The 15,633-nt window shown below is 48.5% G+C and overlaps 1 protein-coding gene across 5 annotated transcripts in view; it reads right to left on the bottom strand.

The window, feature by feature from the left end:
- NINL (ninein like) overlaps window positions 1-15,633 on the bottom strand; it is a 203,708-nt gene that overhangs the window by 77,531 nt on the left and 110,544 nt on the right. For all 5 annotated transcript variants that reach the window (XM_074317997.1, XM_074317996.1, XM_074317999.1 and 2 more), the window contains exons 6-12: window positions 14,608-14,798; window positions 13,100-13,252; window positions 10,292-10,462; window positions 5,910-6,046; window positions 4,155-4,295; window positions 1,764-1,938; window positions 101-211 (exon numbers count right to left, since the gene is read on the bottom strand). In XM_074317997.1, the coding sequence (XP_074174098.1) occupies window positions 101-211; window positions 1,764-1,938; window positions 4,155-4,295; window positions 5,910-6,046; window positions 10,292-10,462; window positions 13,100-13,252; window positions 14,608-14,798 (1,079 nt within the window). The remainder of the gene's footprint in view (window positions 1-100; window positions 212-1,763; window positions 1,939-4,154; window positions 4,296-5,909; window positions 6,047-10,291; window positions 10,463-13,099; window positions 13,253-14,607; window positions 14,799-15,633) is intronic.

The following is a 15,633-nucleotide window of genomic DNA, read 5'->3' as shown; positions in this document are numbered from 1 at the left end:
TAAATTCAGCTGCCTAGGTATTCTTTTTCAAGACCTTGACACTTTTTATCCAGCACCAGAGGCTCCACTCTGAAGACTAAGAATCAGCAAAAGGACTTGCCTTGTCTTTCAACACAAACTGCAGATCATTCTGCAGCTTCAGGGCCATCTTCTCTGATTCTGAAAGCTTTTCCACAACTTCAATAATCTCCTTCTGTAATCGACTGTTTTCCTGCAAGACACAGTCCAGCGGTTTGCCAGGCTTCGGGAATGGAGGAGGAAGCTATTGGCAGGTCTGTCTCCTCTGAGAGGCTTATTTCTGGTAGCACTCATAATCAGGGAAGTGTCGCGGGCCAGCCGCCACGAGTCGAACGGTTCCTGACAAGGGGAGTGGGAATGAAAGAAGGCACTCACACTTTGATGATGGCGATCGCGGACCCCAGTGTTCCTGGAGACCCTGAGTTTATTCTGTCCCCAGAATTTATACCTTCTGTGGACGTGCAGTTTAGCAAGTACAAAAATGCATTACCCAGTTAACAGTGAATCTTTAACTTTAACACAGGAGACACAAAATTTACTGAAACTCCCAAATGTAATTATCTTATCAATAGCCCTGATAGGCATCAGCCTTCTGTTCTGGGAACTGGCCACTCCCACCACATTCCTGAGCAGCATGCAAGCACTCTCCAGATGCAGGCAGAGACAATTGCTTCAGGGGGAGGAAATAGGTTAAGTATAAACCGAGCCATTCTGTTAAGGCTTTAAAGTTAACTGCAACCATGGCTCCCCACAGGGAAGAAACAGTGTGGTGTCTGATACTCACTGTCTTGGCACCATGCAGAGGAGGCTGTGCTGGGGGCTGATCCAAGCTGCCTAGGGACAGAACCCACAGAGGCCTCAACAATGCCCAGTGCTTTCCCCATTGCCTCTTCTTCTCCACTCCAAGTGCTCAGGTCAAGAAAAGGCTGGTGGCAAGTACTTCTGAGACATTTTCTAAATGAGGGATTTGAAACTGTACCACTACAGGTCAGATGCCCACGGGAGAGGAAGGCAGTGTCTTTGCACATGGGAAACCAGTGAAAAGAGTGGTGAGAACATATAGTACAGTGGAGAGCCCAGGCAGGCCGGGGAGACAGGCCCTGTAAACACTGATATCAGAGGCTCCTAGGGAGCCTGGCTTCTCTGGCAGACAGAGACTGAGGGAGGCAGGCTTTGAGTCAGTGAGGAAGAGGAAGGCAGGAGGACAGGAAGGGCCAGGAGACACCTCACTGGACCCAAATGCAGGGTGGGTGTGGGTCGCGGGACATTCACCAAAGCCCAGAAACCACATCTGCCCCAGGCTGCACCCAGGGCCAGCAGGTGGGCTTTAGATTTGCTGACCCCATAGGTGCTCTGGTCTCTTGGGTAGGCAGCAGGGTGGCTGCTTACTCTCCTTAATCTAGGTCCACAGACCCAGATCAGAAAGGGAGAACCCTGTAGGTCTCCACCAGTTCTGCTGCACCCACAACCAGAGAGAAGGCAGCAGGACAGAAGCCAGGACCATTTCTACTGTGGCTGAGAAATATGCTAACTCTATGGCAGCTGAATATTCTTTTGTTTGAAATCCCAGGGATTTTCCTACCACAGAAAGGCAAACTCCTTAAGGCCTCTAAAGTCCGCTGCGAGGTACTAAATCCTTGAATAGGAAAATGTGGTGTGTAGGAGGAGGAACCTCAGGCAACGTCTTTTCTGGTGGGAAGCCCCGCCCTCCCCTCCGCCATTCTCCACCCCCTCTCCACACCTACCTTCAGGGCCAGGGTCAGCTTCTCTCGGAGGCGTGCCTCTTCAGCCTGCAGGTGCTCCAGGTCCTTCTCTAATGAGGCCCGCTGCCTGAGGGCCTGTTCCCAGAATAACTCATGCTCCACCTCCACCTCTGACCGCAGGAGACTCAGCCTTTCTCTGTAACCCTGCTCCAGGTGTCTGTAAGGTACACAACAGCACATGTCATGTTGGATTCCTGAGGGTGCTGCCCAGGCCCACCTGGCCCTACTTCTCCAGGGATACCTTCCCAGCCAATGAAACCTCTTCCTTCCCTGCAATCCCCCTGTACAGAGCATCTGGTTACACTATCTTGGACTCAATAGTTCCTGCTTGACAGATGGGGTCACTGTTCTTTGGCTAAACAGCATGTTTAGCTGTAAGGCCAGGTGTCCTCCTTTAAGTCTTCCCCCTGGGGCCTGACAGTGGATACCACTGCTCAGGGCTGGTGCAGGTGACCACACCCAGACACAAGGAGCCAGTGTGCCCTTGGAACCCCTGGGGCAAGCTAGAGAATGACCTCTCAGGGTAGGTCTCTCTGATGTCCCTTTGCCTTTCAACCTCCTTCCACACTCAGCAGCCATTAAATGCCTTTGATAACTAAATGCACCGTAAATCAATCCTCTCTCATGAAGGACACAGACAGTACAACCTGCAATGAATCCCAAAGCAATCAGAGTAAAAGGCAGGAAGTACAATCACCCTCAGATCTGCATTAATGTTTTGCAATAACCATTTCCATCAGCAGAAAAAAACTGCCAAATCTTAGCTTTATCACTGAAACAGCTACTTAAATTTAACATGATTTCTCAAACCAAGTCTGTCTAGACTGAAGATGAGTGAAACACTTACTTCAGCAAAGAGTTTGGCCATGTTTAAAATTAAGTATAAGAGAACACTGGGGGCTCATCCTCCAGGGCTGGATTTTCAATTTCATCTCAAAACTTTAAGGAAAGAAGACCCAGAAGGAAGGAGCTAGAAGAAGGGCAGCTGCTACCGAGGGGAAAACAGTAAGATAAATCTGGCTAATGTAACATCCTACAAACCTTTGGGGCAGCTCTAAAAATACATATTTGCTATCACTCCAGTTGTTAAAAACGTTTGAAACATCTAACCAAAGAAAAATGGTTAAATAAAATATGGCAGAGGTGATCACATAACGAGGTGATCTGCGACCACCAGAAAACCATATACAATATGATACCATTTTGTAAATAATTCTGTGCGTGGAAAAACGAAGGGAAGGACATAAAAAATGTTAGGAGTGGTAACTTCTGGGAACTGAGATTTCTGCTTTTATTTTTACTTTCACTCGCATTTTCTCTTATACAATGAACATGTATTATTTATTACTTCTATAATAAGAAAAACCCAATGCTTCCAAAAGCTATTTCTAGAAACCTACTGATGATGCCCCATTGCTCACAGGCAAGATTCAAACTCACTCCACACAGCCCTCAAAGCCTTCATGTGTCCCTGGACCTGATTCTCAGATCCAGATATGATGATTCTCTGACCCCAGGAAAGATACAACACAAAATTATTCTGCGGTAGTTGAGAGAATCAAACCTAACATGCCATGACTAAGGCAAATCAGTTCTCAATTACTCAGAAAGCTGAACAACCACTGAGCTCTGTCAGGGAAGCCTAGCATAAACCATTCCCCACAATGGAGTGAGAAAGACTCTCTATGCTTGGCCCAGACTAGGAAATCCTCAGGGGCTGGATTTCCTCACATGTTTTAGTTAATAAACCGGACAAGTGGTTTTGTGTCCATAAAAAAGGTCAGAAATCCTTTCTTCTGGTCTGTCCAGCCACCAGCCTAATGGGTGGTATAGACCTCACCAAGGGTCTGCTCAGTCCACCATCCAGCACAATGCAGTCAGGTTTCAGGCTCTGGGTTCCTTCTACTACATCAGACTCCTTTCTGCTGAGCCAATAGGCTCCAAAGTCATTCACTAGCCCTCTCTCAAAACATCCTTCCGTGTCACTGATCACAGACACATATAAAACACTCAACTTGAGTGGGACAGACACCATAAATGAAGCAGAGGAAAGTGAGAGTAGCAGAAAGGAACTTTCCCTGTAGTCCACAAGCAGGCACAGCAGGATGCTGCTGCACCATGTGCCCCATCATAAAGAAAAAGACCACTTTTTACATGCATCCTTCCCTCTTCTTTCCACGAAGGGCATTCCCAACAGCATGTCTTCTAGATTTCTACTAGCTCAAGTGAAATAGGAGGGTCTTGGCTCTACCATGTTCATGACCATGGCGGCAGCTTCACGTCCACTACCAACCCTCAGCCAGAGCTGGGGAATCGCTGCCCTGGTGCCAAGGCGCCATAGCTCTGGGCTCGGGCAATACTGGCAGGACCTACTTGATCTTCTTCTCCGTGAGCTGCTCCAGGGCGCAGTGGCAGTCGTCCATCTCTTTCACAAATTCCAGGTTCCTCTTCTCAGCTTTCTCCAGATCCTTCCTTGCCTTGTCTCGCTCCCTTACCATCTGCTCCACTTGCCCCCTGTCGTATGCAGGGAGGAGACAGGATTAATGGACCACACACTCTGGGCCCAGCGAGCCCTATGTCTGCCTAAATGATAAAAAGGGCCAGCATCTGCTGGGTGCGGGGCATGGGCCAGTGCTGTGCTCTAAACTCACGCTACCACCAACCACCTCCTAAGGCAGTTTCTACAATTACTATGCCTATTTTGCAGATGTACATACTGAGAGAAAGGTTAAACAACTTGCTAAGGAAAGCTTCTAGGTTTCTGAACCAAGGAAGCTAAGCCTAGAGGCTTACAGTGTGCCATACCTCCAGATAGACCCAGAAGAGGTGAGAATTTATCTGGGCAGCCTCTAGTCTCCAGCTGGGACTTGAACCCCAAGGTTCCCCAGCACCTAATCCAGGACTGGACACATGAAGGGAGATGACTGACCATCCAATATCCTGCCTCATCACAGCCCTGACACCTGCAGCCTGGCATCTGAGTGAGTACAAGGTGAATCACCCAGAGCAGAAGGCCAGCTCTGTGTGTGGCCCAGGCTCTGTCCAGTCACCCCAGGATCCCCTGGACACTTTCAAATCAACTTTAGCACTCACTATTCTACGTGACCATTTCTCCTACTGAAGGTGCAGTGAGCTTTCCCCTCTCCCCTCTCTCAAGGCACAGTCTTTTTCTGGTCCTATTTGCAGAGCTGCTTGAGGTCTGAAAGCTCATCTGTCAGCACCTAGTGAGATACAAAGTCTTAAGGATGGAGATTGTGATTTCTACCAACCTTTTCTGCATCTTCGGAACATCAATAAAAATACAGAAATAATCTTTGTGCTAATCTGCCAAGCAGATGAATGGCTTGAATACTCAGTTAAACCAAAGCTGAACCCAATTAAAGTGGCATGTATTCTTAGCCCAAGTGTCACTTTGTGCTTGATGACCACGTCTGAAAAATACTTCTTTTTCCTCTCTAGCTCAGGTTTCAGGCTCTGGGTTTCTTCTACTACATCAGGCTCCTTTCTGCTGAGCCAATAGGCTCCAAAGTCATTCACTAGCCCTCTCTCAAAACATCTTTCTGTCTCACTGATCACAGACACATATAAAACACTCAGCTTGAGCGGGACAGACACCAGGAGCCCTCTGGCTGTTCTTAGAAATACATCCCACAGACTGGAGGGTTTCTACCTCTGCCTGGAGCTCCAGCATCAGCAGGATGAGTATCAAGTTCAAATCCTTCTCTTTGGAATCTTGCTAAAAGGAACTAAGGAAGGATCTTTACATAGATTTCTAAGCTTCTCACCAAGTGGGAGGGAAGGCCAGTAACCCTTAAATTGTGGCCACAAAAGCCCAAACAGCAGCCACTGAACAGTTCCCTGGGCCCCACTCAAACCACACAAATGGATGGAACTCGAGGCACAGGGAGCCTTCATCCTGCTCCCACTGCTCAGCTCTTTTCCTGTCTCACTGGGAGTGCCAGCTAAAGGAAAGCCAGTAGAAAAGGTGGTGTAGACCCCCCACCCCCAATCCCAGCACTGGCCATTTGGGGTAGATGAGGGCAGAGCGCCCCTTTCCTCAGACTCCCTTCCAGGCCAGTCCAGCCAGCTCACTCCCCATGCCCATCCCAACCACATCAGCGCTCTTACTGGAGGAAGCGTAGCTCCTGGCGGTAGCAGGCCAAGGCCGCCTGCTGAGTGGTACTGCTGACCATCATGAGCTCATTCTCAAGGGCCCAGGTCAGCTCCAAAAGGTTCACCTTCTCATCCAAACTGAAGTCAAGGCTCTGGAAATAGCAAGGCCGTTAGGAAGGACAGGATGAGTGGCTTCTCCAAACAAGTCCTGGTTCTCCTAGAGACAGTCCAGGCTGTGTGATCCATGCTGTCCTGTAGGCAGCACCTGCCACTTTTCTGTCTGCAGTCTCTGCCCCGTCCCCACCCATGTAACTCCAGTGCCCCACCCAACCTCACCCATTCATGTCAACACTGAGTTCTCCCCTCTTCACCATCCCTGCCTCAGGGGTGGGTATGGCCCAAGCTGGACAGAGTTTCCCTCCCTAGACAAATTGACTATCACAGAAGAGGGGGCATGTGTTAAAGAACTTCAAGGAGACTGATAGGAGGCTGGGGAAGAGAGGTCTTTTCCCCTGTGAAATCAGTTGTATAGGGGCCTGCAGGTCTTAGGGAGCTACATGAGGAGACTGAATCTGAGGCCAACACTACCAAGAAGTAAGCAAAGAAATAGAAGGGAGTCCTGACAACAGGCTGGAGCCCACGAGTCCCAATGCCTGATGTCCTTCTCTTCCCCGGCCCTAACAGCCTCCTCTCTGCTTTAAGCCATTCTGAGTTGGGTTTTAGTCATTTCAAACTAACAGAATCCTGACTGGTATGTTGCTGTGAAATATATTTCATATATATGGATTGGTCACTTTGTTCATGGAAAAATGATCTATCAGCAAGAGATGAGCAATGGCTAAGCATTCCAGAGAATGGAGCATTCTGTTCCTCTCAGGATTTTGAAAAAGAAAAATTTTTGTTTTATGTATTGTACCACAGTAAAAATTTAAAAAAGAAGAAAGAACACCTATATGCCCCTGTCCTATATGCCCCTCTGCTTGACTAACCAATAACTAACGGTTTGCCACATTTGCATTGTTAGCTTTGAGTATTCTTGACTCTTGCTTTCTTCTATGATATTAACACACAAGTCCAGACTGGCACCCCCATCAGGGCCAACAGAGAAAGAGCCACAGCATTCCCAGCTCACATGTGGGAATGAGGGATGATCCCTGTTTTTTTAAACTTATAAAATGGAGACTTGAATTTCCACTGCTTCCCCACTTCCCAAAGTGCTTATGAAGAGAAATGGCATTAAGACAGTAATTAGGGAAGCTCAAGCTGTCATTTTCCACAAGGGCAAACTTCCTAGCAATAATCTCACAAGATAGAGTACAATCAAGAAAGGAGTCATCAAAAACTGAATGGCATGGGTGGGAGCCAGCTTCTACAATGGCCCCAGTGCTCCTCACCTCCTGGCTTCCATGTCTCTGTGCCCTCCCACACTGCATAGGGCTGATCTGTATTACCCACAGGATATAGAGGAAGTAATGGCATGTGACCTCCAACGCTTGTGCATGGAAGACAGGTGACCTCCTCCTATTCTCTCTTGGATCGCACACCAGGAAAGCCAGATGCCATGTTGTGAGGACACTCAAGCAGCCCTAGGTAGAGGCCCACATGGCAAGGAACAGGCCTCCCGCCTACAGTGAGCATCAATTTGCCAACCTGGAAGCAGATGCTCAGCCCAGTCAGGCCTTTAGAAGCCTGCAGCACTGGCCGACATCTGACAAACCTCATGAGGGACCCCGGGCTGTACAGCTTCCAGCTACACAGCTACCAAATTCCTGACCCACAGAAACTGCATAAGACAAGAAATACTGATTGTGTTTTAAGGCATAATTTAGTGGTGATTTGTCGAGGAGGGACAGATAACCGATCCAGGGCCTCCTCACAAAGCTGCACCAGAACGAGCATTGCTTCCACAGGCACTCTCACACACCATTTCAGCACCCTGAAACGGCCAGAGAGCTTAAGAAGTTGGGTGTGTGATGCCAACATATTCAGGCTGAGGGCTTGCCCATCAGGTACCTCCTTCCCAAGGGGAAGGCCTTTTTCAGGCACATGTGCTTATTGTTCTTGGCAGGGCCAGAGGCCCGTGGTCTTGACCGTCAATGACACAGATAAGCAGTTATTCAGAGTCACAGGCAGGAAGGGCCTTGACTTGGTGAACCAGGACACCCAGACCACCTGCCCAACTCGCCAGTGCCCCTGCCCTGGCCATGTGTCCTCAGGTAGCCACTCCACCTGTCAAGTGAGACAGAAACATCTTCAGGACTGTGTGAGAAATAAATAAAGTCACACACTTGACAGGTCCTTGCTTGGTGCCCAGGTGCTGAGGAGTTCAATAAACATCACTGATTTTCAATAAAATGAAATCAAATCCTGAATGTAACTGGTAAATTATAAATTGCTAAAGGGAAATATTCTCTGATAACAGGAAAGCAGTAAAAAAAGTTCTGGGGCAGCTGGATGGCTCAGTTGGTTAGAGCACGAGCTCTGAACAACAGGGTTGCTGGTTCGATTCCCACATGGGCCAGTGAGCTGTGCCCCCCACAACTAGATTGAAGACAACGAGCTGCTGCAGAGCTGCTGGAGGGGCGGCCAGTTGACTCAGTTGGTTAGAGTGCGAGATCTCAACAAGGTTGCCGGTTCCATTCCTACATGGGATGGTGGGCTGTGCCCCCTGCAACTGAAGATTGAAAACAGCGACTGGACTTGGAGCTGAGCTGCGCCCTCCACAACTAGACTAAAGGACAATGACTTGACTTGGAGCTGATGGGCAGTGGGAAAACACACTGTTCCCCAACATTCCCCAGTGGAAAAAAAAAAAAAGAATAAGTTCTGAAATGTCAGAGGCAAGGTTGAGACTCACCACTGGTCACACTGGTCAGACTATGATGGCAGCCAGTCCACCTCCAAATTCCAGGGAGTCACAAATGGGTTTCAGGGAGAATCTCAAAACTGTGAGCCCTTTCACACTTTGCCCTCATTGGGGGCCAATTTCTGTGATCTGGGCTCAGTCTCAGTTTCGGGGGCCAGCTCCAGGTCTGGGCTTACTCCCTGGGTTCTACCCAAGGCTGCTGGGTGGCCAGACTCAGCAATGGCTGAGTTTAGGTCCAGGAGGGTCTGGCCCAAGGAGCCAAGCAGACTGTTTTAAAGGCTATCTTTGGACCCCTTCATATATTGTTGGTTTGTGCTAATAAGGACATTTTTGGAAGCAATATGACAGAACCTATCAAGAGTAAAAATGTGTAACTTCAGGAAGCCTATAGAAATACCAGCATTGGAGCAGCAGGATATAGGTGGCTTTTAAATGCCAAGATTTGTAATAGGAAAAAAATCTACATGTTCAACAATAGGGAAAAGGTAACACAAATTAGCAAGATACATAGGATGATACCAATTTTACAAAAAAAAAAAAAAAAAGTTAAAAACTGGAATGTCTAAATATATATTTCTTTTTTGTGTCAGGGGAAAGCTCTGCAGAATACCCACTAAGCCATTAGCTGTCGCCACCCTTGGAGAATAGGAGCGAAGAGGGGGTAGTCTTTATTATCTTATACATTTCTGTATGGTTGACGCTTTTTTTTTTTTTTTTTTTTTTTTTACAATGGGAAGTGAAATTTGGAAATGAAAATAATCACCACACTTCCTGCCAGCATTCTTCCCTCACCTCACCTGGCCCCTGTACACCACTTTTCCACCCCAGGGCAGAGTTCCCTCTGAGCCCCAGGGTCTGGCCCTGTGGCCCTGTGGCCCTGGGGGAGATATACCCGGCCCCCAGGAAGAGGCCTAGACCCATCTAAGGACAGCCTCCTGAACTGGCCCCTGGAAGAGCATGAAGGAGCTGAGGAGGAGGCAGCAGGGAGTGAGCCTCCCCATGCCCGAGCTAGTAGGAAACGGCCGGAGGTGAGTGGGGGTTATGCGGGGAGAAGAGCTCAACCAGCTGGGTAGGAGGCTCTGCGTGGAAATGCTCAGACTTCCGGTGACAGTGACATCCAGTAAGACATCTCCACCACAAGGAAGGAGACATCTGCACTACCTCATCTGTGGGACTGACTTCCCTCATACAAGAAAACAGAACATCTCCAAGGCTGAAATGCACTGGGTTAAACGCCTAACATACTCAAACTTACATTCAAATGGATTCATTTCAGGATGTTGTTTCTTGTTTTTATTTATTATCTTTTAAGTGAAAATTTCCTGTATTTTAACAGCAAAAATAAAAAGAGAAAAAGTGATTCCAACTTCACTACGTTGGGTTCTCTGCACAGAGTGCATACCTGATGTGTTTGTGGAGTGCTCTGTCTAGCCTCTTCTGTGGGCAGACGGCCCCCTAGGTCCCCTGCCCAGCATCACCACACAGCCTAGACGCCTTCCACTAAGGCAGCTGTGAGTAACCAGTTCCAAACCTGTAAGACCTCTCTGCCGTTCTGAATCCCCTCCTGGGCCCACAGGGCAATGAGCTGCTCAGGAAAGGCAAAGCCAGTGCCATTGTCAATGCTGCAGAAGAGGCGTGGGCCTGAGCACATGGACACAAGGGATGACGTCGTGGTGGTATGGCACTCACCCTCCTCCGGGACCTGTGAATGGGGAACAGGGAGTTGCCTGTGAGCACACTGGCCTCTTGAAGCATGTCTGTTCATCTTGAACATTTTCTGACCACACCAACCTGTGCACGGCCCTTCGCGGTCTCATTGAAGCCTGATAAAAACAATTCACACGGTTACGACCATGTTCCTCGAAAATAAGACATAACCGGAAAATAAGCCCTAGCATGATTTTTCAGGATGACATCCCATGAACATAAGCCCTAATGCATTTTTTGTAGCAAAATCAATGTAAGACCCGGTCTTATTTTCGGGGAAACACAGTATTAGCCTCATTTCTTAGACAAGGAAACAAAGGCACAGCACCATTGCATGATTTGCCCATGATTGCACAGTACTGGCAGGTGGCAGAACAGGGTGTTGAACTGAGGGCGCCTCACACCCAGTTCAGCCCTCTCTCAAGGACCTTGGGTACCTCCTCTTCTACCATCCATCCAAGGCCCTGAGCAGGGAATGTGTCATTGCCTAAGTGGCCTGATGGGTCAGCACACGCCACTTAGTGGGAGACATGAAGGTATTTAACACCTCTCCCCTGAATCAATAACGGTGTGTGCTTGTCCTCACAAAGACGAGCCCAAGAAGGCACATGCCAGGGCTAGACAATGCAGTCTGTGGAAAAAAACCCAACATTGACTTAAAGAGAAGAGGTGGGTCAGCCCAAGCATTTCCTCAGGACACAGAAACGCATCCTTGGGTAGTTTTAAGATGAAGGCAAAAAAAAAATCCAGGCCAGAAAGTTGACCTGTTAGGCTTAGGTGCTGTAAGACTCCACAGGGCAAGATTATTTCAGTTGCTGTTTTCTGTCCCAGGGCCCTTCAGAACAAGCATTGGCTATCTGGGGCCACAGAAACGAGCAGCAGCTGCCCCTTCCTGCAGGCCACCAGTGATCCTGCCATACCTGTATGGACACCGTCCTCATCAGCCTCCTCTCATGCCTCCTCATGGGCTCCAGTGCCTCCTTGCTCTTCCTCAACATTCCAAGCATGTCCTGTTGCCTGAAATGCCTTCCCCGAACACTTCCATGGCTGGTCCCTTGCTGATGGCTCTGCTCAGATGGTGCTCCCCCGGACTGGCCAAGCCCCTGCCAGCCCACCACCTCCCCTCACAGTACTCACTTCTTCCGCAGGAGCTCACTGGCCTTTGTGCAGTCTGCCTTTCTTGTGGCTGCAACAGCCACCTGCCCTTGTCTGCTCTTAGCTGTGTCCCTATGTCACCATAAACAGTTACTTAAGGACTGGGTGCTCACTGAGCTGTGCTGAGCACATTAAAGCCTTACAAAGTAGGTATTTTACCCCATTTACAGAAAAGGAGAGGGCAGCTCAAGAATATATGGTCACCATGGAGAAACTCAGATACCCAAATACACCTGGACCACCCTGGTCTCCCTCCCACCCGCCTCCTCTCTGAGGACTGTGAGCTTGGGAACAGGGGCCACCATACGGGGCTGAGGCAAATCTCCATCTGTAGCACACATCTGAGGGCCCAGCACCACTATGCCATGCCAATCCACAAGCACAGGATGTGACACTCTCCATCCCACAGCCATGTTGGCTAGGGGCACTTCCCGGGCAAGCAGGTCTCATTCCTCTGGCTGCCAGCATCTAAGCAGATGTGGGTCCCGCCTGGCCTTGACCTGCGCCATGGTTCAGGTCCCTCTGCAGCTGGGCCTCCATATCAGGACACGAAAACAGGGATGGCTCCCCATCAGAGGGGGCAACCTCCCTCCACTGGCTCTGAGAATGACTCATGGGACTTCATTGTGGTCTCTGAACTTATGTGGTCTGACACCTTCCCTCAGCACTCCTAGTCTCTACTTTGTCTATTTCCGCTGACTTCAGATTCAGAAACCTGATTCTCAGATTACCCAGCCTGGAAGAGAACAAAGTTACTGGTCCTGTACCACTGCCCACAAATCATGGGGTCAGGCACATCAGCAAAGAATTACTGGCAAGAGTCCCAGAGCGACTGCACTGAGGTGGGAGAGGGTGGCCTTACTGTCCCAGCACTGAGAAAACCAGGTACTGGGCCAATACTCACCAAACAAAAATCACAATGTAACTCCCTAAAATTTGCTCTCCTCCAACTGCAGAGACCTGGTATTTGTACGAGAGACAAAATTCAGGAATAGAGGACAGGGAGAGCACAGGTTAATGAGTACTTGGAGGGTAATCCTAAGGAAGATTGAGAATCAATTCAGTGACACTGCTCTCACTGCACCATGATGGAGAGACGGGAGAAGGGGTGCTCTTATTGGAACTCAGTGTATCCTACACTGAGGAGACATAGTGAGAAACTGCCACAGAAGCTTCATTAAAACCCATATGAGGTAGGCACCTATTTCACAAATGAGGAGCTAGAGACTCAGAGAATGCAATTCACGCAGTGATGCACAGATATGAAGGAGCAAGCCAGATCAGCTCCAAAGTCTGTGTGGTGCTAAGTCACTCGGGCTCTCATTTACACATGTATATACGTATACATACCCTGACCAACTGCTGGGCAGTTCACTGTGAGGACACAGGCAGAGGGATCAGGTCTGTGAAAAATGCTGAAGGCCAGAGAGTGACAGCAGTTACTGCTGTGATTCAATATTTAATCATCCCATCTTACCTGGTAATGAGACCAGGACCTGCTCAGCTTGACAGGAGTGGAAGATTCCAGAAGTGAAGTGGGCCCATGATTATACAGGCCAAGCTGGAATTCCTCAAGACTCACTCTGCCATCTCGGTCTTGATCCAGTTTGTTAAATAGGTCTTCCAATTCCTAAACAAAATCCACCACACATCTGCTCAGAAGCTCTGCCCACAAGCAGCTACATGCCAGCCACAATCACCAGGCCAGCCATCCTCCTTCTCTCCCTCCCTCCTTTCCCAAGCAGGGCAATTTGCTTTTTCTCATCCAAACTCAGACTGCTGGGTCACATCTAGCCTCCCCTGGCAATGGTTTGTGAAATCTACATGCATAGTCAGTTTCTATCCTGCTGTGAATGGATGCTACCTGAACTCCCTAAATTCCACAAACACTCATTCAGTGTCTACTGTGGCAGGAACTTGCTCGATGATAGGAAGACGATGTACATATGCAGTGTGGCCTGGGCCCCCAGAGGTTCAGGGTCTCACAAGGGCAGCAGGGCTAAGGGGGACTTTAGGAAGGGGAGGCCTGCCCTATCACCACTGCCTGTTCTTCTGCCCATTGGCCCTGCAGGAGGAAAGGAAGGATGAATATGAGGCAGGATAGGTAGCCTAGGAAATTGACAATCCCCTCTAGGGTACAACATGAGGTCCCTCACTGGTTACAAAACCAAGTGACTCTATCCATCACCTGCAGCTGGAGAAAAACAAGAAACAGTTTCATCCAGCAAAGCTCATCCCCATTACCAGGGATATTACCTTTAGCCAATTTTAATGTCATTTGCATTATGGTTACTACAGCTCCCATCATTCATCTGATGCCATGACAGTTCCAAAGGAACAAAATACATAAGGAAGAAAATGAGAAATGGAGGGTCCCGCCCAGGTAGAGAAGATGAATGAACCACAATGGGATGTTGCCAATTCCCACCGTGGGAGGGATAAAAACTCCTGATCATGACTTCCTCTGCGTTTCGTTCTCTGACTTCACCCACACTTTCCTCTCAGGTGTGTACTTCCATTTTCAATAAATAGCTTTTGCTTTCCTCCATCTGTCTTGCTCTTGAATTCTTTCTTGGGCAGAGACAAGAACCCAGTCACTGCTGTTCTGGATTGAGTCCTCTCTTGGACATCCCTGTGAGCCTCCAGCGACAAATACAGCTGCCAGAAATGTGGCCAAGCTCCAAGGGCATCGTGTTTGGGCTGGGCAGTAGAACAGGGCTGCACAGATAGGGGGAAAGGGTGTTATAGGTGGAGTAAGAATCCTAAGTGAAGGTGCTTAGAAGTTGGGGAGTCTGGGGCCACACCTGGTCAGAGATGGACCCTTGAAAGTGTAAACTTCAGAAGAACCACTGTGAGGATTTTAGACCAAAGAGTGATACAACTTAATCAGTGTCTGAATGGTGAAGGGGTTTTCCAGATGCAACATCAACCATGACCATCACAAAGAACCAGTCATTGAGGGTGGTCTGTCCTGGCCCCTTTTACCTCTTTCTTGAGTCCCTGGAGCCCAATGCTCTGGCAGACCAGAGCCAGCTCCTGTTCATTGAGGTGACCACTGCTGCCAACGCCCAGCTCTTCCCAGATGCCCCGGACCTGGCTCTCAGGGGTGTCAAACAAGGGGCTGCAGGACTTCTGGGGGCTCCCAAAGACCTCGGAACCCCAGGTTGGCAGCTGGCCTGAAGCAGAGGGAGTGACAGGTAAACCCAGTGCTCCAGGTGGAAGCAACACACCTGCTGGTAATTTACCCTGAAATCAGATGGACGGACAGATGGACACAGGTGAGTAGCCAAGCATCAAAAGTGGAATCTAGGTGGTGGGTACATGGGTGTTCATAGTACAATTGTTTCAAGTTCATTCTGTGTTTGCAAATTTTCATGAAAAAATCTCGGGGGTGGGGTGGCAATCGCTGCTCTACGTGGGAAAAGCTTTTTTTGAAGGGAATCTACTAAAGTCACACCATTGACAGCACAAAACAATTAATTTTTAGAAACTTTGCAAACCTACCAAAAGTGAAGAGTACAGTCCAGTGAACCCCAGTGCACCTGTCACGCAGGCTTGTTAGTGATTAAGACTTTGCCATGCTGCCCCTTTCTGCTATTGCTGAAGTGTTTAAAAGTAAACCCCAGATCTCATGTTTTTATCTTTACATATTTAATATGTATTTTTGAAATATTTTGACATTTTCTTATATAACCATAATGCCACTATCACAATCATAATGCCAAAATCAACAATTTCCCAACTGTCTCAAAAATTTTCTTACAATTGACTTGTTTGAATCAATACCCAAACAGCATCCCCACAGTGCGTTTGGTTATTCTCTTAAGTCTTTCAATCATGAGCACCTCCCCTGCCCCCCAACCCCTAGCACTGCCTTGTTTAAGAAATGGGATCGGTAGTTGTTCTATAGAATGTCCCCCATCTGGATTTGTCTGCTTCCTCATGGTATCATGTAACTTGTCCCTCCATCCTTAATAATTCCTATAAACATGAAGTTAACATCAAAGGCTA

This window comes from Rhinolophus sinicus, linkage group LG13, assembly GCF_036562045.2.
Source record: "Rhinolophus sinicus isolate RSC01 linkage group LG13, ASM3656204v1, whole genome shotgun sequence".
NCBI classification, from domain to species: domain Eukaryota; kingdom Metazoa; phylum Chordata; class Mammalia; order Chiroptera; family Rhinolophidae; genus Rhinolophus; species Rhinolophus sinicus.
The sequence above is the reverse complement of the archived record's forward strand: the minus strand, read 5'-3'. Positions and strand labels throughout refer to the sequence as shown.